Source organism: Plectropomus leopardus, chromosome 8 (assembly GCF_026936395.1).
Source record: "Plectropomus leopardus strain MGB_pleo_1.0 chromosome 8, ASM2693639v1, whole genome shotgun sequence".
In the NCBI taxonomy this organism is placed as follows: domain Eukaryota; kingdom Metazoa; phylum Chordata; class Actinopteri; order Perciformes; family Serranidae; genus Plectropomus; species Plectropomus leopardus.
In genome coordinates this window covers 28674798-28702469 of record NC_142183.1, presented here as the reverse complement: position 1 = coordinate 28702469, position 27672 = coordinate 28674798, and the positions used below count along the sequence as shown (strand labels likewise).

At 40.8% G+C, this 27672-nt stretch overlaps 2 protein-coding genes across 2 annotated transcripts; both read left to right on the top strand.

The window, feature by feature from the left end:
• Positions 1 to 6284: 6284 nt before the first annotated feature.
• Positions 6285 to 9635, top strand: LOC121948304 (uncharacterized). Its single transcript, XM_042493669.2, has 2 exons — positions 6285 to 7234; positions 7998 to 9635. The coding sequence occupies exons 1-2, from the start codon at positions 7206 to 7208 to the stop codon at positions 8782 to 8784; spliced, it is 816 nt and encodes a 271-aa protein (XP_042349603.2). The 5' UTR covers positions 6285 to 7205; the 3' UTR covers positions 8785 to 9635.
• Positions 9636 to 17493: 7858 nt separating this feature from the next.
• Positions 17494 to 25907, top strand: lpar4 (lysophosphatidic acid receptor 4). Its single transcript, XM_088081334.1, has 3 exons — positions 17494 to 17818; positions 23701 to 24484; positions 24821 to 25907. Exons 2-3 carry the CDS (start codon positions 23909 to 23911, stop codon positions 25307 to 25309), a joined length of 1065 nt encoding a protein of 354 aa, XP_087937460.1. The 5' UTR covers positions 17494 to 17818; positions 23701 to 23908; the 3' UTR covers positions 25310 to 25907.
• Positions 25908 to 27672: the final 1765 nt, after the last annotated feature.

The following is a 27672-nucleotide window of genomic DNA, read 5'->3' as shown; positions in this document are numbered from 1 at the left end:
GTATCAGCATGCCTGACCTGTTCTGCATGTTTATTCTGGAACCAAAGGACTGCTCGCCAACAATCTTGTAGCTTTTAACAAGTGTTTACATGGAGGAACTCTTTATTCATGTTGATAAATTTGTCATTCAGCTGTTCTGTAGATACAAGTCAAGAACAAGATTTGTAACCCGAGGTGAGCGAAGAGATATAATGACACACGGGTCAACCATCCCTCTTGACAAATGATGGGAGACTTTTGTTTATTCAACAGCATTTCCTATGTATTTTGCTAATGATTGTGATTTACAGTTAGTAAATGGACTGCGGATACTGCAGTGGAAATGGGCAAACTCATTCTTGCAGCTGAAAGGCCTGTGTGGTAGAAGGGCAGGATATTTCATCTGTAACTCATTTAGCGGTTATTGGCACCAGCAAAGAAAAACATTCAACCCCACTTGCACTCAGGAGTCATCTGCATCAACACCACTGGCCCTGCATGTTCAGGACTATTACTCTATTAGCTCCACAATGCATTTAGTGTAATAGTAATGGCAGGGGCAGAAATGTTTAACCCCTCTGAGAGATGGTGGAAGTGCATCTGTTATTTCTGAGTGGTGCAATCTTAAGATCTCTAAAATGGCCCGGAACCACAATGCTTTTATTTCTCTTGTCCACACACATACTTAGTACATCTTCTGTATATAACTGTACTCTGTATGGCTTAATTGTTATTGATTACACAGTGATTGAGGTCTTATTGTTGGCAAGAGACACTCACAACCAGGGCACTTAATAGTGCATCAAACATGCCAAGAAAACTGCACTCATTAACAAGTTAATCAGTACTTATTGCACATATGCAGCTTATTATGATATAGGGTGCAGTTTTGGGAGCTGGTTGCTCAGTGGATCGTACTTGAAGTGATCTGCAAAATCCAGTAATGTGGGTGGGAAGGTGAAATGCTTAATAGATTTAATGCATCATCCCAGACATTATTTGTTAGTGGATTTGCTCTGTTGTGGAGTTTATAGTAACTGACACATGTAAACTAAGCAGAGACTAACTTGGTGCGACAACTTCAGGCCCCCAGAGAGCGCAGAGGTCTTTGAAGCCAATTTCTGTCATGGCCAAACTGTGGAATTACAACTTCTGGGTCTGTCATGTGATGCCATTGGCCCCAAAAAGACTTTTTACCAGAGACTTGTATGATGAAAGTGACAAATCTCAAAATCTTCAATAACCTTTTAAAAGTCAAGAGGAGCGGCACGATTAATTCATTTTATCCCTTCAAGTTAGCAAACGGTCAAACCAGAGGTTAACCCCTCGGCCAGTGGAAGTCTCTTTTGCGCTTGCTCAGTGGGTCAACAATGTAGAAGATTCAGTTCATTTTGTACCAGGAAAGTCAAACTTTTTAATTTCATGCACCACCAAGGAACTTTCATGGGAATGAACGCTGAATGCAGCTCTCTTTATGCATTTATGAACAATTTGCTGTTATGCTAACAATGCTTTAACAGAAGCAGAAGGCTAAACAAGTCTGGATGAGAAAATGGATGGGAAAAAAATACTGTCAACAGGGGTTGTAAATTCTTCGGTAAATACTGGAGGTGGGATTTTAATTATTACTTTAATATCTGTCAACAGTAGTATGTTAGCTCATGTTAGCCTAAGGGCTTGAATGTTTACTTTGTCTTGGCAAAGTAAACATTGTCAGCTGCTCTCTGCAGCTGTACTGAAGATGCTTGCTTTTGAAAATATTGAGACACCCCCAATAAATCTGTGAGCAGTTTTAAGACTACATCTGTTAACATCAAGCATCATCAGATCATTTTCAAGGCATTTGATGCTGTTTTTTTGTTTGATACCATGGTTACACAGTTAAAGCAAATCAACCAACTGGGGGTGCCAGGAAGCACACACTTGTTATCACTAGATTGTGTGGGTGTTATCAGTACTTATCAGCCTCACAGAGAAGGGGCCTGCTACACCTACTAGTAGATTCAGGTCATCATTATCAGCCCAGTAATTATCAGTTGTGGTTGTAGTAATTCTGACAGTAACAAAACAGGAAGTAGGACGGAGTAGTTTAAAAAGTGTCAAAGTGTGCATGCAGAGAGGTCATGGTGATGGATAGATTAAACCAACAGTCAGGAAACTACTGTTCATGTCTTGGTGTGGCTGTATCCGTATCTATGAGGCTGATAACTACTAACAACCCTGATTCAATAACATTTCAACATATTGGGTTTTTTGTTGTTGTTGTTGTTGTTGTTGTTGTTTAGACTTCAGGATGCCTCTTTACTACCAATGAAAATTAGCTACCCAGCTAATTCGGGTGCATTTCCATTTGTTTAAATGTGGATTAATATACATTGTCCCTTTTTAAATAAATACATTACAAAATTACAAATTAAAAATTTGAAAGGGTGCTGGTAGCAAGCAAGAACAATAAAAGACGCATGTGCACACTTACAAGGAATGCAGCCATTATTGATTGTGTGGGTGGGAAGAGGGTGAGGGATTATGTCCTTGTTAAATTGAGGACTTCTTCTGGTCGGTTAGGCGGTCGGCTGTGACAAGATGAGTACAGATGTTAGAACTGAGTAAACTGGTCAGAAGTGGTCAACTTGGGGGCAGTGGAAACACACTGTAAATTGAACATTAACATCTCATAACCTTTTTAGTTGATATGTTAAACTGTTGCCTCTTAACTAAAATAAATAAATAAAAACAAATAATATAACAAATATGGAGTAACATTTGCATCCATTTGGAGTTTATGTGCACTAGATGAATGTTAGCCCAATATTCACTCTTCTTTTAGGTCTGCTTTTGGGCTCTGACTCCTGAGAGAAATATCTGACTCAACTGTTTAGGTTACACATGTTAGTCACTAACTGTTTCTGAAGTGCTGTTTTCTTTAACTAGTAAGGAGGTGGTACATCAGAAAACACTTACATGAGTAGTTTTCGAAGGAATTGACAAAGTGCCAAATGCTATCATTGAGGTTTGAATGCTTTTTAACTTCTGTTTATTAGATACAGATACCCTGCATATTTGAGGGGCCCAGCATCTCCTCTGCCTTTGCTGCAGCAGTGCTCCTTTCATGGAAGCGAGAGCAGCTGTTCCCCTTACGTCAACATGCATCAATTATCACAGCGTGATTAATTTCATAATTTATATATTTACACTGCTAGGAAGTTGTTAAGCTCCCCAGCACTCTTCGCCTACTTGCAAAGAGTTTGATTTATTCTATTTATCACTATTCAAGAGACAGATTTATGGAGTCATGTGAATAAAAGCAGGCTTATTAAAGTCAAACACTATAAATACCTGGGTGGTCTACTTACACTGAGATCTATTGTGATTCAAATGGCCCTTTTTGTTGTTCTGATAGTGCTGATAATACCCTGCAGACAAGGATGTGCATGTAGGTCACTTTCTTTGAAACTTACAGTTCATCTCAGCACTTCGGTGAAGTGTTTCACAAAGTAGGGCTCAGAGATAGGACCCTGCCAGACCATTGGAGAGGAACAAACAACTTCTAAACTTTTGTGGTTTCCTAGTTGCTGACATCGTTTGGCAGGAGTTCAAAGTGTCTAATATACAGATATTGATTTAAACATCCTTGAGGCTTCATGTCAGTGGAAACAGCGGTACATCTGACTGTTCAAGAACCACGTACTGCATATGTTAAAATGTAATATTATGTAAAATAATAGCACTTAATTGGTTCATTTAACAGAAACATAACGAAGAATTAAAACCACATTCTGGCATGCTCTGTACATCCTTAACTGCTAAATTTGGTTTTATGAGCATTCACCAAAAGAATGGCTCGAGGCCTTGTTTAGATAATCTCCCAAACCTGTCCAGTATGGGCGGCACAGAAATAGTTCAGTATGTATAAACAAACAGATAAATCCATTTGACAGTGTGTAAAAGGGAACAAAGAGATATGCACTTCTCGCCCCTGAGAGTACATCTTCAGAAAGCTTCCCAGTGCTGTTTATCTGATGATGAGCACTCAATGAGGTGCCCGCAGTTTTATAAGGACTTTACAGTTTAAGTTAATTGCAGGTTAATTTTACTGGAAGCTGTCTGTGATCGTCTTCAGGATGTGAGTCACACAGGCAATTGTCGAGTCTTTAAAATGTTGCATCAGCTGTGAGTCAATTCAGTAGTAATTTGAGGCATTATGGGCGTATCTACATTAAATAAAGGGCAGATTCTCTAATCAGGGAAGGTTATCTCATTATCTGTCTACACTATCCTCATAAATATGGTGTCAATGTTTTACACAAACACAGAGAACTATTGAAAATGCTTTGTATATGAGCACAAAGTTTAAGTTTTGATAGCTGCAACAAAGGGTTATTTAACAAAATAAGAACTGACTTAGCCTCTGTGTGTCTGGAGGGGGACAGAGGCTTGGCTGGGTTCTGGGTTTTCAGAGGGGTTTTCTGTGTTGCATGGTTTCCAAGTGGGAAAGGGAAATCCAAGTAAGTGGTTTTAGGGTTTCTGGTTGTTTTTCTTTTTCAGGTTTTGAGGACAATGGATGATCACAGAGCCGGGGACAAGAGGACAGACCCGATGGCAAACAGGTTAGGCTAGAAGTGGCTGGTGACAGGAATCCAGGGATCACTGGTGAATAATGGACAATCTGGTGGAGAGTGGAGGAACTAGCCGCTCCTTTTATCCTGCAGCAGTGTAGGTGGCTTGATTGCATGATCATCAGCAGGTGAGTGATGAACTGCAGGTGTGTCAATAATCAGCATGCCAGCCAAACAACACACACACACACACACACACACACACAGGGGAGGAACCTCCAATGATCAGACACACCCACATGAGGGAAAGGGAAAAAACAAGAAAAAAGACAAGGGTAAAAAACACTGAGCCCTAACATGTTAAGGTGTGATGGTAAATCTGCATGACCAGGCTTATAAACATGTAGGACAGAGTACATATACACTCATCTATTCCCAGTTTAGAAATTTGAACCCCTTACAGCTATCCATTACAAGTACTAGTCAGTCAGTCATTTTCTGTAACCGCTTGTCCTCGTAAGGGTCGCGGGGGGGCTGGAGCCAATCCCAGCTGTCATCGGGCGGAAGGCGGGGTACACCCTGGACAGTTACAAGTACTAGTACTATTTAAATATACAAAACAGGAGTGTCAGACTGAATTTAGATCCTTGCCACAAATCCCCCAATCTTATCTCAAGTGAGTTGGACCAATAAAACTATTGCACAATAAGTTATAAAAAAACAGCACCTTCAAATGCTTCATTTCTTTTCGAGCAAAGAAGTACAAACACCTGTCCTTTTACAAAACAGAAACTCTTGGAACCCATCAGCTTTAGGTGTGACAACAATAAGCCTCTGGGGGTAGCGGCTATTATTTTGAGAGATTCAGTATAATATCCATGCCAAGACTTCCTCTTCAGTGCGGAGGTCATTTTGTCTAATTTATTAACTGATATTTGTAAATGAATGCAGATACAGTTTTTAATGAGATAAAACAGAGCTTAATCATGATCAGACAATAGCCAATGGATTCTGAGACTGCATTTTGGCATTTTGGCCACCTCTCCACATGGATTATTTTACCTGCCACTCAAGTGTGATTTGTAAATACCTCTCTTACCACAAACTGAAATCAAATTTCCTCTGCTATAGTAATCCTATCCTGTTGCCAACAGATTCTCTTTGCATGCTGCTTGTAGAGATTACATAACAGACAATGATGGCCTGAGATTTCTTAAGTAAAATGAGTGGAATTCCAACAACATATCTTTTTATCACATTAAGTTTCCACTCCTATGTAATATCCTACCTATACAAACCATTTATAAATCATATGTTTAGGCAGTGCTATAGCAATAGGGCTCCACCAATACTGTTTTAAGACAGAGGTGTAACCCTGAATCTTTTTACTGAAGCTGCTGATGGACTATCTCTTTTGCACAGTGTTCAATATCTTTAAATATGACCACGATAAGGAAACAAAGAGAGATGACTGGTTTGCTCTGTGGATCACAATTAAATGTAGGTCACAAAATAGTATCGGGTGCTCATGGAAGACGGGAAACAACAGGATAAAACGGGAGGGAAATCCACTCACCCCAGGAATATGAGAACGTGAAAAACAAGGAGGAATTACATTAAAAAGCCTTTATTACAGATTGGCTTTTTAATGTAATTCCTCATTTTTCACGCTCTCATACTCTTGGAGTGCCTGCATTTCACTCTCATTTCACTGTTTAACTTGCTCCTGAAACCTGGCACTTTTTAGTCTTCACATCAGTGTTAGGTGTGTAGAGTCGCCCAGTGGCCTGGATAGGAACCTCGGGCGGGCCATATATGTGACTTAATTTTGAGGAGGCAGTGTTGATTTCTTTCTGACAAATGTTCAAACACAAATACTCATATGTTGTGTGATACACAATTACTCACGTACCTGGCCTGTTAAACACTGTCACATGTGTGTTACATGCACCCAACAAAAACTAAAACCACCTGTCCCCGGTCAACCATCAGAAAAGCGATGGAAGTGATGAGTTAAGCAATGTGATTAGTCAGCTTAGAGGAGAGTCACATTCTTTGTTAACAAAAGCCTGATATCACGGAAGTCACACCCTAGTTGCTGTGGATACTGTTGTGTGTTTCACCCTGCCTGTCCTCAAACAGCATCCCAAATACTGATAACACATGTGGGTTGTTACTCTCCTGTTGAAACAGCAACATAAATCATCCAATAACAAAGGGTAACAAAGGTAAGCAATCATTTATTACATCACCTCTTTGCTTTTAATGAGCTATATTCGTTTGATGTCGGTCAGTATAAAAGCTTCCACGCTAGGATTTACTAAACAGAATGCAAGGCATTTTGGGAGCTCACTCCCTGGCACCAACTCCCCCATTCAGAGCTCCTTTTTTGGCTCCGCGGTGCATGGAAAAACGCACACACACACATACAGGTCTACACTGATGTCAGTAATAGGCAGAAAACCCTCAGGCACAGATCCTCCATTAACATGAGTCAGATAAAGTCTGGCCGTCTTCCAGACGAGACATTATGACATTTGCCGACCGGGAACCAGTAGAGTTAGAGCAGCTTGATAAAAGAGAGGAGAGACACTCACACATTCATTCAGCCTCTTTGAGGACAGGCGCTGGCATGGGGGGGAAAGCTACCAGCCCAGATCCAGGTGAAACATGACGTTCGACTTCCTGCCAGAACCCAGGTGAGTCTCACACAGACAAGATTTAGATCTTTGTTAAAAGGCAAATACACAAGTTGAATTGACTTTTTGATGATGAAGATTTGTACATGAATATCCCCTGTAGCTATCATGATTTACATAGAGGTCTACACTGGAACTGATGAGGAACCAGTTGAGGCAAATGAAAGCATGCTTGAGTTTAAAATATGGTAATAGACACAATAAATGTAGTTAAATGTATCAGAGTCAATGGGATGTAAATGTAACAAAGTGTGCTGGTTCATATAAAAGACACTTTTATACTGTTTAGAATATTTTTTTATCCATGGACTGAGCTATGCTCCTTTATGACTTAAGTGTCATAGTGTGAGTTTAATGAGGTTCCTTTATTATAAAGAAAATTGAATACATGCCACAGAAATGCTTTTTCTGTGAAACATGGGTTAGAGAAGGATATGGGACATTCAGCCTCAGTCATGTTAAACACTGCCTGTAAAACTGAGGAATTCATTGATGGCTTCTTTGCTTGCCTGGGCCTCTGCCTTCTTACACAACACTGGCTTAGTCATAATAAAGGAGAAAGTTGTAAAGAGATTTATGTGGCGGAAATAAACCAGTAAACCTGTGTGTGTGTGTGTGTGTGTGTGTGTGTGTGTGTGTGTGTGTGTGTGTGTGTGTGTGTGTGTAGTTACACCTTTGAATGGGTGGAGCAGAGATGCTGAGTACTAAAGAGAAGGTAGGAGCATCACACTGAGATAACCTCCACGTGTTGAACTCTCTGCAGATCAAACCAAGTGTTAAAGTTGGTCTGGGAGATGAGCTCTTGGTGCTGGCCCAGTTCACTCAAAGATGGAGTCTCGGCCTCCAGGGGATGGCTGCGTCGGTTCTTACTGCTGAAGCTGGTGATGGTGCTGCTGTTCCCCCATGCTGCAGGCCTCCCCCTGCTGGTGGGCTGCGTGTTCAGCCTGCGGGCCCTGTTGCTGCTTCGCTCCCCTCACATCTCCACCAAGCCCTCCACTGTGCTGCTGGGCCGCCTGGCTCTCGCAGACAGTCTCGTGATGCTGCGTTTTTTTCTTCAGCTGGGAGCGACATTGGTCTGGTGGATGGAGGAGGCGGGGGTTGAGACTGAGACGGGCCTCATGAGGGAGCGGGAATGGTGGAGGGAGGCTGTTAGTGCGCTCAGTCAGCAGCTGCTTGATGCTCACCACCTGGCCTCTCTGCTCCTGCTGGCACTGCTGGGACTGGAGGCCACGCTGGTGTCACGCTGGCCTCAGCAGACTCGGAGATTCAGGACTTCTCACTGGGCTCAGCTCAGCTGCAGCCTGGTCTGGATAATTGTGCTGCTAGAGTTATTGTTCTTGCTCCACTCAAAACTTTTTCAAGACTCCAGACTCCAGACTTATTCCTCAACAATACACAACTCTCATAGTTCCTCTCTGGGCCTGGAGCCTCTTCCCTCCCTTCCAGCTTTCTCCTCCTGCCTGAGGAGGATGTTATGGCTGGTGAATTTATGGATGCATTATGCCGTCCTCTATGGCAAACCACAGAGGAGAAAGAGCTCATTTCATTGAAAGTTTGCTCTAAAATAGTTTGCTATTTTTATACTATTTTATTTATAAAATAAAATTATTTTTAATTTGTGTGGTAGAAATTGTGACAAAGATGTCTTTATATGGGCCTTAAATGGAGACTATGCAACTTAGACTAAACAATGGCCCCTGTGGCTGCAAATTTACAAGTGTGTTTACTTATGCCATTTTACTTATGTGACTTTATGGGTGACATGCTTAAACACAGTGGAATACTAGCAAAAGCACAAGACACAATAAACAGCTGGTCATACCCAAACAGCAACCTGAGCCTGAAAAATGAAGCCAATGCAGAAGTGCCAAAAACTGCTCTCCCACTATGCAAAGGTCTATAGTTGTACCTTAAATGAATCAAGTAGCAAAAATGTGTTTACTGACTTAAATAATGGACAATACAGGTTACGTGTATTTACATGATAAATAGATATATTTTTAACATTAAAACACATTTCAACTTGCCCCCCTTCAGTTATTATGAAGATATATACATTTTTTTTACAATATCAGCAGAAGCCAATGTGAAAGACGCAAATGAACCGCTAACACAAAGTTGAAAAGTGAACTGCAGCCTGTCTAAGCTTAGTCAAAATGCCAAATAATCAAGTATATGTATGCAAAATAGACATTGGCCTAGATGGGTTGATAACACTGGATTTGAAAATGGTGAGAGGTGACAAGTAAATTGATTTGCTCTTGTTATTTAATAATTTATTTAATCATGTTTGATTTTTACTTTTCTCACACTATTCATTGGAGGGTTTTTTCACTCCTTGTTTTGTTTCATGCTAAAAGAAGAACAATAACTGCCACAGTCTTAATTAAAAGAAAACTTGACATAACTGACTTGATCTTTTGTGCTTAGTAATGATATTGAGTATATGTATGCACAATAGAGCATGGCCTGGATGGGTCTCAAACACTGAGATTTGGAAATGGTTGTTAAAAGACTCCACCTCTGTCACTGCAAAACTAATGGGCCAAAAGCTTATTTAAAATTGCCGCTGTTGGTAAAAGAGCTGAGGATGGGTAGGTGGGTTGTGGTGGTGCTGCAGTGTGGATAGTGCCCAGTTTGGAACAATTTGTCCCTCTGGCCTTAATTCCTATAGTACACATGTGTGGTATGAATATGTTACAGTACGATGATAAATATTGTGAAATGTGGTATTATGTGGGATTTTCAATCAAAGGCTTCCCCTGTTTACATTTGAGATGCTTCTGCTCCCATACTTTAGCAGTAGGAGATTATAATCGGGTTCAAATTGTAAACATGCTCTCATCCTGCAGACTCTCAACTGTTCGATTTGGCAAGCAGCCCAAGATAAGATGTGCAAATGAAATACGACACTGACAAATGTTTGCAGTGCCAAACAGCATACTGCAGCACCTTAAGTAGACTTAATTTAATATTACTCTTAACAGTCTCCAATGAGTGTTTAAAAGTGTGCTCTGTTTGTATATCATATCTCTCTTACAGGCCATTAACTCACACATCTGTTTACTTTTTTCTGCAGCGTATCAACTGTTGCAGAGCGTTAAACACAAACTGGGGTGGTTCAGTAGCAAGACTTATTTCTAATGAATGGAAAAAGCTAACTTATTTAACTTGTTTAATGGCTGCTACCCACCATGTTTCTCAGCAAGCTACTGATCAGATAATAAGCTCCCACACATACAGAAGCATTTTCCACGTATACATGTCAAACATTGGTCAAGGTGGTAAGACAGAAGCCACAGGGCTTTTAACTTGAAGGCTGTACCCAGTGTCACCAGGCAGATATCAGACGCACAAGAAACATCAAAGATGTACATCCTGTTTGCATTTGTGAGGGAGTCTGTGATATGCTGATATCACTGCTGGGAAATGTCTACTATGACATTGATGCAAAGGGCAAGATGAATAAGGATAAAAACTTATTTTATGTTCTAACTGAAAAACAACTTCACTTTGTGAGTAATTCAAGATTTAATTGTTGGAGTGAGAGTTGTGTCCAGCAGAGGGAGGCACAGAGCAAGCTTTTGATCCGCTCTGTGGTCTGTAAGAAACCCCTGACAAAGCACAAAAGGCCGCAAAGGATGGAAGGACTCAGCTACTGCACCATGCTAATTAATATGGCTGCTTCTTTGTGTGTGTGTGTGTGTGTGTGTGTGTGTGTGTGTGTGTGTGTGTGTGTGTGTGTGTGTGTGTGTGTGTGTGCATGCTGTGTGCATGCTGTGTGCATGCGTGGATGCGTGCATGCGTGTGTGGCTTCAACCTCAAGTGTTCCTGGAACTAACCAATTAAGGCTGAACACCAAGGAACAACAGGGCGAAGAGGAGTGAGGAGGAACACTGGTGGTGGCTTCCTTCCCATGATGCTCGCTGTTTGGCAGTGGTAGCCCTGCACAGTGTACTTTGGCACAAGGGCTGTCAGTCACGAGTAAACAATGTGGGAGGTCAGACTTTTAAATATAACAATAGTTCCTGTTTGTTCCCCTCAACAAGTTAAGGATCATGTGTGCCCTGAGACGACGTGTCGTGATAGTTAGTTACAGAAAAACAGTGAGTGAGACAATTTCCTCCAGAAATCTGTCTAAAAATATATATGAGAGAAAGTATTAAATTTACATTTTGACTTGTCAAAACTGAAAAAAATCACAGGTGTTAATGATAACATTAATGAAGGCTCTATTCTGTTAATGTGTCCCAGTAAATCATGTGACAGTGTGATAACATGCACAATAGCAGGACCCTGGAGCAGCTTCATTTACACATGAAATGGCCATATTGTAAAAATCCAGATTCCCATGTCATTTTTTAAAATGATAAAGCAGGTGCTTTATAAATGCTGTGAAGTATCAAAACACTCCATCCACAGAGACATGTTCGTGTCAATAAAATGTGGCTTTTAATGAGCCGTCAGGGTTTTCGTGAAGTTGTGATGTCACAACTACACTATATAAACTAACCCTACAGTTATTCCCTGCCTGCAGTGATTGTGCAAAGACAGTGAGATATGGAAGACCCGGAAACGCTGACCAATCACAGCAAACTGGGTTTATACATGTGTTCCAGTACAGACAATATGAGGAAAATAAAGTGTTTTTGAGCATTAAAGCATGTAAATATGTTCTAGTAGGAACCCAAATCGAGTATGAATCTGAAAATAAGCCTAATATGGGACCTTTAAATTAAAGCAAGACAACTGACTCTAATTATTTGCCATTATTTTTACCACCTCGCCATTTCATTATCTATGCATTGCCAATATGAGTGATACGATTAAATATTTTTGCATGTTTGTCTATTTATCAGGTATACACCCATATCCATCCTTGACTGCAATACACTAATTTTAGTTCAATGTAGTAAAACATTTTTGTTTGTACAACAATGTTGATCTAATTAATTTCATTGAGGACGATGAAGTCATACAGATATATATTATTACTATATACATAATGTTCTGGCTATTTTTAGTTAATCAGAATGAATGAATAACTAAAACATTATTTAATATGTAGCAACAGGAGTTTAGGGAAGCTTTGAAACAGCATTTAGATCCTCATGTTGAAAGTTAAATCGGTAGCACTTTATTTTATTTGCCCGTAATCTAATACATCTAATCAAAGTTACCTGGAAATGATACTAAATATTGGGGGAATTGAGACAAAGTCCTCATCAAGCCACGCCATTTTCCTCCTCAAGCTTTCTAGATTTAGGTCCGGTTATGTAGTGGAAAAAGAGGGATGCACTCTATTTGATAATCAAATCTAGTTTATTTCTTAGCCAGCCATGTAACATAAAACTTTAAATTGGTAGAGAATGCTTTTCAGTCACTGAATTTAGCTTTATTAAAAGTCAGACTTTTGGCTTGTTTCTTTTTTATTTTTTTTTAATATTTTGCTCTTCAGGTGAAAGTGTTGTGTTGTCACCCTTTAAAAAAAGAGCAATCTAGATACATCACTAAATGAACAATTATGAGCCCATGTTAAACCTCCAATTTTTAATCAAAGTGATTGAAACTGCTGATTTTCAAAAACTGAACACCCTTGCGGTCCTAAACAGCTGTTTTGATGTTTTCCATTCTGGATTTGACCACACCACAGCATTGAGATGGCAAAGGACTTGTGAAGGTATTGAATGGCACACACGTTAACACAGACTTTGACAAAGTTTTACTCTAGTATGGAATGTGCTATATAACTAAGTATGTCTTGCCTGCCTCTGTGATTTTTATTTAATTTTTCAATCTGCTCGTTTCTTTTTTTAATATTTAATTTTATTCTACACTTGAAATCCCATTTAAAGGTTTCTTTTTATGTTGCCTTTTTGTCTCATGTAAAGCAGTTATTATTGAGCAGTACAGCAGAAATAAACTTGCCTTGCCAAGGAGACCATGTTTGGAAATGAACTGATCATATCTCTGACAGCTGACTTTTTGCTGTACTGAGGAAAGGTACATCAGCCCATTATATCACAGAGACAAACAGCCGGCTCTGTCTGCACAGGCAGGCAGGGTCAGTCTGGTCATCCTGTCTGCCTTGTCGCTTAGTCCAGAAAATGAGTGCTCACTCATGGCTGCTCATGCTGCACCTATCAGTGCTGTGGGGTAAACAGCCGCTGCTCGATCTCCGGCTGTAGCTGCAGAGTGTCTGTGGTCTGCTTCTGCAGCCTCAGTCTCAGCTGGCAGCATTGATCTGGGCTCCCCTTTAACTGTGGAGGAGCTGGACTCTAATCAGGTCAGAGATGAACGCTGGCTCACAAGGTCAGCTGTAGATGTGTACATGTGACACTGAGGACACCACACTGCACTCATGTTAAGATCAGTCCATAAAGCCCATAAAACTCAGGATTCCTGTGTTATACTGCCTCACCGCTTTTGTCCGGCTCTGTTGTCAGGGCAGAGGTATGTATGGCTCGACAGGGCTGCCCCCGAAACCCCAATGGAGCCAATGAATGAGAGGATGGACGGAGGCAAGGGGAGGAGAGCAGAGGAAATACACTCATCATCGCATTAAAGGAGAGCAGGACAGAGGGGTCGAAGAAGAGAGGAGACTGGAGGGAGGGAGGGAGAGGGTGGAGAGAGGTGCAGTAATGGGGTCTTTGTTCTGGTTGGTGTGACTCACAAAGCCTTGGCCTGGGCAGCACAGCTTAGTTACCGTTACCAAACACAGAGAATAAGGAGGGGGGAGTGTGTGTGTGTGTGTAGGAACTGGGGGATGTTTCTGCAACCCAATCAAACCTTACATGTCTTCTGGTTCATCCAATCATGAAATTTCAACACAGCCTTGCCTTCGCTGGGTTTGTTTTTCTGCCCCAGTTGGCTGCGTTGACTGTCAGTTCATTACAGGCTACCAGTGTTGTGCTTTTGTTGTACAATCACCATGTCAGACTTGGTCATGTGGCAGTTATGCATGAGTAACTGGCAGGTGACACCACTCTATCCATCAAAAAATGTAACAGTAACATGTAATGCCATTTAAAGGACATGTATGAAAACTTGTGAAACACATGGGGGGCTAAGGTGTTTTGCCAAATCTTAATTTGAAGAACTGACCCAAAATATGGTTGTCATGATAATTTTATAATAATGTGAAGAAAATACAATATACAAAAATACTGCAAACCATCACTTAAATATTAAGTGTCCTTTTTGTAGGATATTGTACAAAAGGACACGAGAATGCTTTGATCCAGTAGCAGTCATGCTAGTGGCAAAGGGCTAATGATGCTAATGTAGCTCAGTGGGTCAGTCAGTCAAGACTAATTTATGGATATCTATTGAATAAATTGCCAATACATTAGGTAGATACATGTTTGATAACTGTGGTAATCCCCTAACTTCTCATCTAGCTCCATTATCAAGAGAAATTTTCAGTTTGTCAAACACCAAATCCCATCAGCCTCAGCTGTCCTGTGCTCAGTGCTATGAATGATAGCTTGCTTATAGGCTAAATTAAGGCAGTGATTGTGGCAAATATTATGCATGCAAAATACATATTAGCATTGTCATTATAAGTATCCTAGCATTCTAATATTAGCATTACGCTTAAAGCATCTCAGTGAGCAAGTAGCATAGTAGCATGACTGCAGACGTCTAATCCAGTAGTCTGTTGTTCTGACAGTTTGTGCAAAGTTTTTACAAAAAAAAATCCAATCATGTGACTACAACTAGATGTCTAGAACTAGATTGTCTTTTTTCGGGATATGTGATGATAGTTGAATAGAGTCTTGTACTACTGCAAAAATGACATCCAGATTAAAAGGAAACTCTTTAAAAAGATATGAAAACTAGATGCCATCTTAAAATTGGATCACTCCAGTAGCAATAACTCTCGACAAGTGAGTCCATCTTGGACAACTGCAACTAGGCTTGCAGCAATATACCGATTGGTCATGTGGTATTACAATTAACAGTTATTGAACTGTGTAAATTTGCTGATCTATGGTACTGAAAAGACGCAACTGGACAGCAAATCTCAACTTTATTTAAACCATTTTCAAAAGGGAGACTTTTTACCCATGCTTTCGTTTTAAAAAAAAAACATTTCAAGCTTCAATTAAAGTAATAAAACTTTATTTCAAACAAAGTGCTCGAAATGGCTTCCTGGTCGTTCCCACTACAATTTGTGTCATTGCAAGACCACATTTTGTCATGATCACACACACACACACACACACACACATACACACACACACACACACACACACAAACACACTCGGACGGTGAAAACAATACCAGCCTTTGCGACGTTCATTATGAAGTAATGGCCGACTAAATGAAGCAAAGTACTGGAATCATGTTATGAAACATCATTAAGGAAACATATTTTCATCACATTGTGTGACTCATACCTCTTTAAACACATGCGCTTCAACACTAACAATACAGAGGTTAAAGACATCTGGTGGTGTGTAATGGATTGCGTGTGTGCATGTTAAATGTGTGTGTTTGTGTGTGCATGTGTGGGTCTGGCAGCTTATGCAGAAAGCAGGATGTCCTGTCCTCCCTGCTGCTATTGTGGAGTGGTCAGCCAGCCAGACGCTACCCCCAAAGACCACTTCCCCTCTGTCAAGTGCCTCTCTTTCTCTGTGTGCGTGTCGCTCACACACCCACCCACACACACACACACACACACACACACAGCCCCATGCCAGCCTGAACACAATGGGAACCTGTCCAACACCGCCCTGTCACCTGGCTAAAAATAACTCTTTTGGTTGCCTCAGACACGAAGATTGTGTTTTAACAATGGTGTGGCAGGACTTTGATCCGCCAAAATAGCATCATGCTGTTATTGTAAGGCATCACCCATCACAGTTACAGGCATCTTTGGCTGCTGTATGACTCTAAGGATGTCACCTTCATTGTGAACTTCAATTATACATCTAGCTTTTTTTTTTTAAATTATACATGTCCCTTGTTGGTATAAGGACAGCACTGTAGGTCTGTGTAATCAAGAACATGTCCTTACAGTACAAAAAAGTAAACAATCCAAAAAGAATCCAAAAAATAAATAGATAAATAAGAATTATTCAAAATAAATTAGAAAATGAAAACTAAAATGTTTATAAAATATTGTTTACAAAGGCTATGTCCTCGCAGCAGCTTTTATCTTTGCACCTCTCATTTTTTTATCATTTAAGAATTGATTTTACCTTGTATTTCTTATCTCTTTCTCTTTTATTGTGAATCTGTATTTTTTATTATGTTTTTATATTTCATTTCTCTGTAAAGTACTTTGAATTGACCTGTGTATGAAATGTGCTATACAAATAATGCTGCCTTGCCTTGCCAGCTGCCATTGGTTGGATTCTGACCTCAGCCCTGTGCTCCATGTCATTCCTTCTCTCTCCCCCACTTGCACTCTTAAGGTCCAGAGTGCAAGTCCAAAAAAAGAGCTGAAAAGCTTAAAAAAATAATATTAGGAAAAAATTTTAAAAAGTTAATAGCGTTTCAATTGTCTAATTAATTAATGAACTATATATTTCTGCTGTACTTGTATTAGTTGATGGATAGTTATTATAAGAAATTATAATTAAATTATAAGAAAACATATTTAAATTATAAGAAAACATATTTTATCAACTTTTCTTATCTTTCTTCTTATGCTTTTTAAGCAAAAATCTTAAATTGCAAAGTAACTACCAACTTAGGCTTTCAGATAAATGTAGAAAGGTACAAAGTACAACATTTCCCTCTGAAATGTAGTTGAGTAAAAGTATAAAGTGGCATGAAAATAAAAGACTCAAGTAAAGTACAAGTACCTAACATATGTACTTTAGTACAGTACTTGAATAAATATTAATAAAATAATAATCACTTAATTTTTATAGCACTTATCTAAACAAAGTTACAAAGTGCATAAGAATGTACAAATATACAAATACAATGTTAGGAGAAAAGACAAAAGTGTAAAGGACATAAAAAAACAACAGTTCTATTTCACAAATGTAGAAATCAGCCATTAAATGTACTCAGTTACAGTGCACCACTGAAAATATGTAAATAATATAGTATAAAAGTGTATCTCTGGTGGTCTTAATAAACTGAGAGCTGTCCAGCTGATGACACCAGTCCGTGTCCCCCCTCTGTCCTTCCCTCCTTCTCCACAATCCCCTATTCACTCTCCCCTCGTCCCCCTCCCCACTGCCCAGCCGAGGTGCTATTGTCTCGTTTCCTGTGGCCGTGCAAGCAACTCTCCACGCTCACGCACGCGCATACACGCCCCGCGCACAAACCCCCTCGGGTGAGCAGGCGCGGTGGACGTGATGCGGTCCCACTTCTGGCGGACGGACGGAGCGAGTCGTCGGGATTAATGGGAGAACTCGCAGAGTTTGCCGTCGCCGACCAGTTTAACACCGTCTCCATGACTTCTGCGAGTGAGTCTGGTCCGGTTTGACCCGGGAGAGTCCGAAACAGCACGGAGACATTTGAGAGAAAAGTATGGGGGTTTTGTTCTGACAGCTGCTCCGCTGCCAGACTGACAAACATCAGTGAGCAGGAGCTGAGCTGTCACCATGCATTCAGCTGCCAGTAAGTCCAGTCTGCTTTGTCTTCACACAATAACTTCTTGTTCAGAGTTGACAAAAACATGTTATGTCCTTAATTAAGGAAAACGTTGAGTAGCTGCTTTCCAAATAGGAGAACTAATGTACACTTTAGCCACACTTAACTCAGATGTTTAGAGCTCACAAAACTCAGCTACAGGCTGCAGAGAGCTTCAGTTTACTGTGTATGACAAAGCTGTCAGCTGTTGTGGTTAACACAGACAGCTTTAATGCAGGCTAATACAGTTTGCTATCCAAATTATGTGACCTTCCAAGAACTGAACCTTTTTTTTTTTGCAAGGAATGTAACATTATAAGGGGTATTCAACTGTGACAAGATAAGGATTATAATGATTAATAGATTAGTTGTCAATTATCAAATGACTCCTTAACTAATTTGATAATTGATTAATCGGTTTGAGTGATTTTTAAAGAAAAGAAAATACAAAATTCTCTGATTGCAGCTTTTTAAAATGGAAATATTTTCTGCCTTCTTTACTTCTCTATGACAGCAAAGTCAATATCTTTGGGTTGTGGAAAAAACAAGAGTTTGTCTGTTTTGTCCACAACCCACTGATGTTCAGTTTGAGTATTTTTTTAAGAAAAAAAAAAACAGTCACATTTGTATGTTTTCAACTCATTAAATGTGGATATTCTCTGGTTCCTTTAAAAAATATATACTCACATCCAATAAGCTGAAATCAGAGAATGTTAAAATTTTTCTTGTTCTATTCTATTCTATTAAAAAATTACTCAAACCAATTTTTTGAGTATCAGTTTAGTCGGCGATTATTTTAATAGTTGGCAACTAATCATTTCATTGTTGCAGCTCTAACTGTAAGGTGTTGTTCTGTGCACCTAAACACATTACTTAAGCTGTGTGATATACATTAAATCTACAAGTAAACTGAATATCGTGAGGTTGTGGAAAAAACAAGACGTTTGAGGATGCATTTTGGGCTTTAGCAAACAGTAATGGACATTTTTCACCATTTTCTTTCATTTTATAGACCAAACAACTAATCAATCATCGGGAAAATAATCGACAATGGAAATGAGAGTTAGCTGCAGTCCTCCTCTCAGTAGGAGCTTATGCTAATTCAAGATAACCACTTCAAATGGCCTCAAGCTGTATCCCATTCCAGCCAGCACCCATGTTCTCCAGTCTATACAAATATATATACATTTTTTTACGATTCTGTTAATCGACCAACTATGTCAGCTCCAGTAGAAAAACCACATTATAAATCGTATTAAGTAGTATTTGGAGGACCTCATGTTGATAGTGCTTGTGATGTAACTTGAGACATAATTGTAACAGGACTTTTCTGATTAAAAACATACTCTCTATACTAACTCCATTAGCTCTGTAGGCAGTAAGGACCAAACACTGTACGCCTGATTGTTGTCCACCTTCAGCGCTCCCTGCCCTCCTCCTCTGAGCATGTGAGAGAAAGGAACAGCTGGATGTGAGCTGAGCCTGAACTCGATCCGTTCAGATCAGCAGGTCCCAGAGGCCTGTTTCAGTCACTGCCATGCGGGGGGAACCCCTTCAACTTTGCAGCTGTCCACGACCTGTACATGAAATCCATACACAAAATCATGTCCAAAATCCCTCGGCAGGACTCCTAGAAATCCACAACATGCTTGAGTGTATCTTTGCTACAGCTCTGAGGTCGCTTTGGTTCTTGTTTCCTTGCACATAAACTGTATAAGAGCCAGTGTTCTATAGACTTGGCTCCCTACAGAAACAACATCAGCTGAATATGAAGCCGACACTGTCAGAGGTCCTGGGACTGAGCCACGGTACATAGAACCCTACAGTGTGTGTGTGTGTGTGTGTGTGTGTGTGTGTGTGTGTGTGTGTGTGTGTGTGTGTGTGTGTGCGCGCGTGTGTGTGGACTGGCACATGTGAGTGTTTGCCTGCTTGTGTGTGCACGTGTGAAGATTCGTGCATATGTAAGTGTGTGTTTGGTGCAGAAGGGTACAGTGAGGGCATTGTGAGGGCCAGTGGAGGCTTTCTGGGAGGCGTGTGAAAACGTAGTAAAGATGTCACACTGCAGCTGGCACAGGACAGGCCTGATGGACTGCTTACACTCACAGCATTGCCTTTGTGTGCGTGTGTGTGTGTTTGTGTGTGTGTGTGTGTGTGTGTGTGTGAGTGTGTGGTGAAAAGACTGATAGAGTGAATCTTTCCAGAGACACTCAGGATTTTTACACTCAGTGCCAAAAGGCCAACCACCTCACTGCCGCTTTAACTCTGTTGCATAACGCAAGATAAAGCCAGTTTAGCCTGTCAAATCCAGAGCTGTAACGATTTAGAATTGCACTCCCATGAAGTTGGAGGACTTGTGTGAGAGATTTTCAAAGAAACATAAAAAGGGGGTCAAACTCAATGAGATGTCCAGAGTTTTCAGTTCATAATATAAGTCAAGCTCCCAAAAAGTTTTTCATCAGACTTTTTCTATACCTGGTGAAAGCCATGTCTTTCACACTCTACATCTTCTGTTTTTAACGCAGTATTTGTTAAGAAAATGTATAGTCGCTAATTATAAGATGTAAAAATCCTGATGACATGACCTGATGAGGGTTTTTTTGTTTTGTTTTGTAAAGCATTGTCCAAAGCCACAGAAATCATTTCAGTTGTTGAATCAATTGAAATAAATGTGTTAAATTTCCTTTTTAGATTGAGAGAGGTGAAATCAGAGAAAAAAATTACCTCTGTTTCTGTTTCGGCTGAGAGTAAGTTACATGTGCAGCAACAGTTGGACTAATTCTACACATATGGGCTTTTTTGCTGCCTTGGGCTATACAACAACACAGTCCTAATCACAAGAGACTCACGCATCTGCCTGAATATAATACAATTTTTTGTCCACTCCGATGCGTAGCCATTACAACATACTTGTTTTGCAATGTAAAACAGACGGTGATGTCGGGTGGTATTGAGAAGACATGCTGATTTAGAACAGCCTCCATTGGTTCTAGTGCACAGCTTGACAACAGCATTCATCCTACCCGTGGTGCTGATTGACCAATCGAGTCCCCCACAGAGCTTACTGGTCGTCTTTTATTATGTTTCTGCGCTGGCTGTAGCCTGAGGCATTATGTTTTTGAGTTTCCATCCGTCCGTCCCATTCTCACGGATGGGACTGATGGATATCTCATGAATGCTTTACAGGAATTTGCTCAAATTTGGCACCAATGTCCACTTGGACTCATAAATGAAGTGAGTAGAATTCTGTGGTTAAAGGTCAAAGGTAAAGGTCACTGTGACCTCACAAAACAATTTTTTTGGCCGTAACTCAAGAATTCATATGCTAATTATGAGAAAATTTCACATGAAGGTCTAATAGGACTTAATTATATAGTGCTTATATTTTATATATGAAAGGTCAAAGGTCAACTTCACTTTGACATCATAATGTTCTGCAAAAATACTTCTTGTTTATTGTTATTTAACATCATAACTCAGGAACAGAATGGGAGACATTTGGTCAGATATTGAATTAATGGGTGTAGTCTTAAAACAGATTGAGCACAATCTTCTGTGCAGTCGGGGCAGGTGTGTGTGTGTGTGTGTTTGTGTGTGTGTGTGTGTGTGTGTGTGTGTGTGTGTGTGTGTGTGTGTGTGTGTGTGTGCAAAATGCAACTGCAACTTAACCAGTTTGCAGAGGCATCAAATGCCAAAGCAGTAATTCTAGTTTTAACCAAGAAACATCTGTCTCATGTCACGATACCAGACACATCAGTCATCTCAAACTCAGTGGAGTGAACAGAATCAAGGTCCGGAGTTACGCAAGCAAAGAAAAGTACACGTGATGATTTGAATCATGCAGAATTAGACATTGTAAAACATATATTGTACGATTTTATCATAAGATCAGAAAATCTTTGGTCATCACTTCCAAAATACAAAAACTCAGTTTATTGTGGATGTAGAATATCAAGTGTGTTTATGTAACGCTGTGATGGATATAAGATAGCTGGTGTGCCAAAAACAAGTTCTAAACAGACTAGTTCCTGTCCTGACATCACACGCTCACACACACTTTGCTTCGAGTAAATGACTGGAAAATGCATTGTCTTTCACAATGTCAAACTGTTTTAATTGTTCATGTTTGACAACATAACCATTGTGTGTCATGACAACACTGCTCTGTGATGGTGGGAGCAGCTCTGCTTTAGTACCAACATGCTGACTTAGTACTTTCTCCAGCTCGGCCTCAGACACTTTCTGCAGTTGGAAGTAGATTTTAAATCAGGCTCTTTAACATCACCACGTGATTATATGTTGCTGTAATACGTCTTCCTAATCTGCAGTGCATGTCTCTGTATCTGGCAGTCATTTATCACTCACAGTCCTGACGACAGCCTGAGAGCCGCATGCCAAACTACAATGTGAGCTAAACCCCTGTGTCACGCTTGGGACTAAGGACCCAAAAGCAGACACACAAAATGGATTTTAGGATTAAAAAAAGTTATTTTATTACAGCAACTGTGCAGGTGAATGATTAACAAGATGACAGGCTGAGATGAGGAGTGATCTGTGCTCCTGAGGTTTTCTTCAACAGATAGGAGTAGTGGACAGGGTGGTTGGCAGGGAATCCTGGCAGAGATCTCAAAAAGAGGTCTTAACAAAAAACAAACTGGCAAGTGGGCAAAAAGGGGCAAAATTTGAAAAGAGCTGGGAGTGTTGCGCAACAAACCATGTACGGCAGCAGTCTGGAAGAGAATGGCTGTCAAGCCGGCTTTTTTATAGGTGGCTGCCTTGATTGTAGGCAGGTGCGTTGATTAATAAGTGCCAGCAGGTGTGTAGAGTGAAGAAGGGGGAGAACAATGGAGAGACAAAACCAAAACACAACAAGCACACACCAAACACATAAAAGTCATCGAGAAGTGGTCTTGACACTGTGGACAGATGGGACTTAATATATACTGAAAGATAACACATGAACTGTATAAAGACATTCACACACTGACAGACATGCAAGCACACTGAATGTTACAGCTATGACAACACTTAAATTTGACTTAATACAAGTTTTAAAGTTGATTAATTTGCATTGTATCCAGGGTTTTTCACACATTTATTTGTTGGTGTGGCCTGCCGCGATTAAAGCATCCGCATGAATTTTATATTTTTTAGAAGCTGGGCTGTTCTTTGAGAGTGCTGTTGTATGATATAAAACATTTGGTTATTTATTTCACCACACAGAGCGTATGTTGGCAGAGCAACAGAATGTCAAGCTGAAAGTGAAAATTAAGTGCTGATTGCACCCGAATGCCCATTTATCATTCTGTGGGAACACAGAATGATAAATTTTAATTAACAATGATCTTGTTTATCTTTCACCTGCACAGCTGCCATAATAAAAGAGCCTTTTTTTAAAGCTAAAATCCATTTTGTGTGTCTGCCTTTGGGTCCTTCTATGGGAACACAGAATGATAAAAACAGCACACACACACACACACACACACACCTACAGCCACATATAAACTTGAATTCTGTGGGAAATACTATAACACCTTTACTTTGCTTCATTGGAAAGGGGGCACGAGAGATTGGTTAATGTTATGAGAATAATGTGACAGAAGTATATCCATGTCAACATTGATTTTAAGGGGTTTGCTTGTCGGCCAGATGTCCTGCCAGAGAATATCAAGTGTGACTCCAATGTGGCAACATTCTCAAAACTGCATATTCAAAATTCAGCCGTTAAAAATGCATACACTAAACAAACTGCATTTGAGCATGGTGTAATAGCTCAAGGTGTATCAGTAGACCACATCTTCTGTAGATTGTTTGCTTGGCTGTAACATTTATAGTGAGGAAGTGACCGTGTGCTTTTCCTCTTCTCTCCACAGGATGACTGACCAGCCCTGCAGCCGCGCATCCTGACTGTCTGCCTCCATTTGTGTGTCTGAATGTCCACCATGACTTGGAGGAGACTTGACTGGTGGATCCCCTGCTGACACCCCCCGTGCCCAGATATCCGCCCCAACTCCCCCCTTTCCTGTCAGCTTTGGTGTACCCTTTTTCTGTGGAGCCCCCCTCCCCTTTTAAGCCGTCACCATGGCTAGCCTGGTGCTCAATGAGACCGGAATGGAGGACTGCGGCATTGACGACTCCTTCAAGTACAACTTGTACTCAGTGGTTTACAGCGTGGTCTTTGTCTTGGGCCTGATCACCAACTGTGCTGCCCTCTTTGTGTTCTGCTTCCGGATGAAAATGCGCAACGAGACCACGATGTTTATGACTAACTTAGCGTTATCAGATTTAGTATTTGTTTTTACGCTGCCATTCAAGGTCTTCTACAATGTTAACCGCCACTGGCCATTTGGAGATGGACTGTGTAAGGTATCAGGAACAGCCTTCATCACCAACATCTACGGCAGCATGCTCTTCCTCACCTGCATCAGCGTAGACCGCTTCCTGGCTATAGTCTACCCTTTCCGCTCCCGCTCCATCCGCACGCGCAGGAACGCGGCGCTGGTGTGTGCTGCTGTTTGGGTGACCATTGTAGGTGGAGGAATATCAGTGACGTTCTTCTCCACCATTAACAACAAAAACAGAGCCACCACATGCTTTGAGGGCTTCTCCAAAAGCACCTGGAGGACTTACCTGTCCAAAATCACCATCTTTATCGAGGTGAGTGAGGAGAGACAGGCTACAGTAGTCACATAGTAGACACATATTAACATGCATGTCATTTAAAGACTTTTTTTATTTACCCTTTGAAACCTGGACCTGTCACAAGCTCTCTAACCCTTTGAAGCCCGAGCAAAATGGCTTGATTTCTTTCTAGAAAACATGGGGGGGGGGCAATAATCTTGGCAAGAAATGTCACGCATTGATAAATGACCTTTTGACTAATTTTTTGCTCATTTTGGTCCAGGTCCAGTTGCTTGTTGTTTTCTCCCCATGTTTTTAAGGAAACGTAGTGATTTTCCACTTGTACGTAAAGTTTTGTCTTTTTTTTCACAGGTTGTGGGCTTCCTTCTCCCCCTCCTGGCCAACCTGGTATGTTCCTCACTTGTTCTGCGGACCCTGCGGCGTCCAATGACTGTTGGCCATGGCTGTAACAGCAAGAGACGTGTCCTAAGGATGATTTTAGTTCATCTGGGCATCTTCATCATCTGCTTCGTCCCCTATAACTCTATCCTCTTCCTGTACGCCCTGGTGCGTACCCAGGCCTTGGCTAACTGCGCTGTGGAGCGCTTCGCCCGAACTCTTTATCCCATCACTCTGTGCCTGGCCAGCCTCAACTGCTGTCTGGACCCCGTGGTCTACTACTTCACATCAGAGAGCTTCCAGAAAAGCTTGACCATGGGAGGCAAAGGGGTGGGCTCCCGGCCTGAGAGTATCCCCCGCAGCGACACTGAGACCCAGGATACAGGAAACACACTCCCCAGAGACACTCACACTCTGGCCAGCAATGGGAAAGAGTCAAAAATGTCTGAGAGTCAATTCTGACTTGACAGGGAAGGTAAAGAAAGACAGTTTGGGTTTGACAGGAGCCTCGGATTTGAAAACTAAAGCAATCAGCTGTTTGGTCATGGAAGTGACAAACACATAACTCAGCAGATTAGTTAAGTCCCGAGGTAAGTCCTGAGGTATGGCCTGGGCTTTACGGATTAATCCACCACTGGAGAGCAGAGGAATGTATCTGTGTGTGTTTATTACGAGAGAACACTACGGGATCAGAGACCCAGCCACACGGGGACCATTATCCAGAGACACGCAGAGCCTCTAAAAGAGACTGCAGCACATCACCACTCAGGCTTAACAAACACAAACACTCACACATGCACTGGATTGTGGACAGAATGGAGGTTTCCGTCCACATTGTTGAGATATGCTGTTTAGTACTTTTGTAACACACTGAGCCCTTTTAATTTTTATTGTCGTAAAGTTCAAGCTTTCTCAGCACATTATATCATGTTAGACATTAATGTTATGACACTCTTTAGTGTGTGAGACTCATGGTTATTATAACAGCACCGCGCTGAGCTACCGAGTCGAATGTGTCTCATGTTGACAGTTGAGGCCATTAAATGTCTGTTTTAAATCACTTTCGTGACTGCATCTATTATTTCTGTTCCCCGCCTCGTTCCTGTCAGTTTAGTCAAACATATTCTGAACTGGCTTTTGTCAACATGACTGTAGGTTTGAACTCACAGAGGAGTTTTTCTACCCCTCTTCATTGAGCAGATCAGTGCGATGTTGTTCTCGGAGCAGAGGGCAGCTCTGATCCAGTCGAGGACCTTGGCCTGTGTGCTGTGTCACAGGCCAAATGCTTATTATGACTGGAGCAATGGTCCATTGTTTGCTTCTGAATGAGGTCTCTCTGTCTTAATCTGGCCTTAGACTGCAGATCTGCTCAAAGTCTCTTACACACAGCAATGTGCACACACTCCAAAGTACGGTGAACACTTTACTAAATACTCCAAATCTTGGTGTTGACACTGCACGTAGAGCAAAACATTAATGTTAGCAAATCCAGGAGTTTGCTGAGTTTGCTGAATTTCTGTGTATAAATTTGTGGACTATTTAGTGAATACTTTTATCCAAGAGGCCTTGAGTACACCATCAGTACATAAACTTCTCCCACCCAGCACCAGCATATAAAAACAAATTTAATGTAATGGGCAAAACTTAGTTTTACAAACGGACAAGCAATTGGAGAGAACTTCGTGGCTTATTAGCTGTGTTGCACCATCCATTTTTATTTAGAGAAATACATCCACAAAATGATCATTTCTACATTAATTGCTCACTCCGTTACGTTACATTTTTTAACAAAATGTTTTTCTTGCATGCCTCCACAGTAAACAGAGTCTACAACAGCAAACTATATTTAAACAAAGGTTTGTAAACCTACACACAATTTGCGTTCAATCACACGTGCATGCACAAGCTCGCTACTAATATACGGTGTTTCAAACTGTAAGGTTTAAGCTAAAATATATGTGCATATGACTTGGAAGAATGACACTTGGATTATACTGTACCAGTTTTGTCAGAGTTTATAAATGGATGTTTTGATATAGTCTTGCCTTTACTTAGACGGTCCCCATTTACTTCTATACATCAAGAATTTTCTCTGTTTTTGAGTTCTTCGTTACCATGAAAGCATGCCAGAAAAAAGAGTTTTTCTTCAAAATTCAATGTAACATGGGGTGAGGAATTGGCATACAAATGATTATTTTGTGTGAAGTATTCCTTAAACTCAGAGGGCAAGACAGTTAAGAGACAAGAAAAGAGCCGAGTGTCTGTTAATTGACAGCTAGTAAACTGCACAGAACAAAAACAAAAGACAACGTAAAGAGGTTTTGGGACTGTGTCACATTGGCATGCTCCTGGCTTGCTTGTGTGTTAGTCATTAATAATGACAGTGCATTGAACTGCTGTAATGACCAGCTGCAGGATTGTCTATATGTTTCTGTATGCATACTATAGACTCCTGCTGGAGAGCAGCTTGGGACATTATACAAGTTGTCAGCGCAAGTTGTTTACCCATTCTTTCATAGAGTCATGCAGAGTTACAGATTCATCGCCTTACTTGGCAATGTCTTACACCTCTTTACCTCCAGCTGCAAGTATGTACAGAGTGTGAAGAGAGAGAAAAAAAAATCAAGTAATTCTAGTCGCGTTCTCTGGTTGTGTGAGTGATGTGCCCATGTGCATCCAGCAGCGGAGACAGAAAGACAACAGTGAATGGACTCTTCTGGGATTTGGAGGTCAAGGGTAGCAGAGAGGAGGCCTAATATACTGGAGTGGAGAGACACACTGAAGAGCACGAAATAAGAAAGGAGGGAGTGTTGAAAAATATCCAA

Bases quoted from the DNA above. Each gene is read 5' to 3' on its own strand.
- LOC121948304 (XM_042493669.2), top strand. From the start codon at position 7,206: ATGACGTTCGACTTCCTGCCAGAACCCAG. The intron at 7,235-7,997 runs GTGAGTCTCACA...AACTCTCTGCAG, and splicing joins GACTTCCTGCCAGAACCCAG to ATCAAACCAAGTGTTAAAGT.
- lpar4 (XM_088081334.1), top strand. From the start codon at position 23,909: ATGGCTAGCCTGGTGCTCAATGAGACCGGAATGGAGGACTGCGGCATT. The intron at 24,485-24,820 runs GTGAGTGAGGAG...TTTTTTTCACAG, and splicing joins AAATCACCATCTTTATCGAG to GTTGTGGGCTTCCTTCTCCC.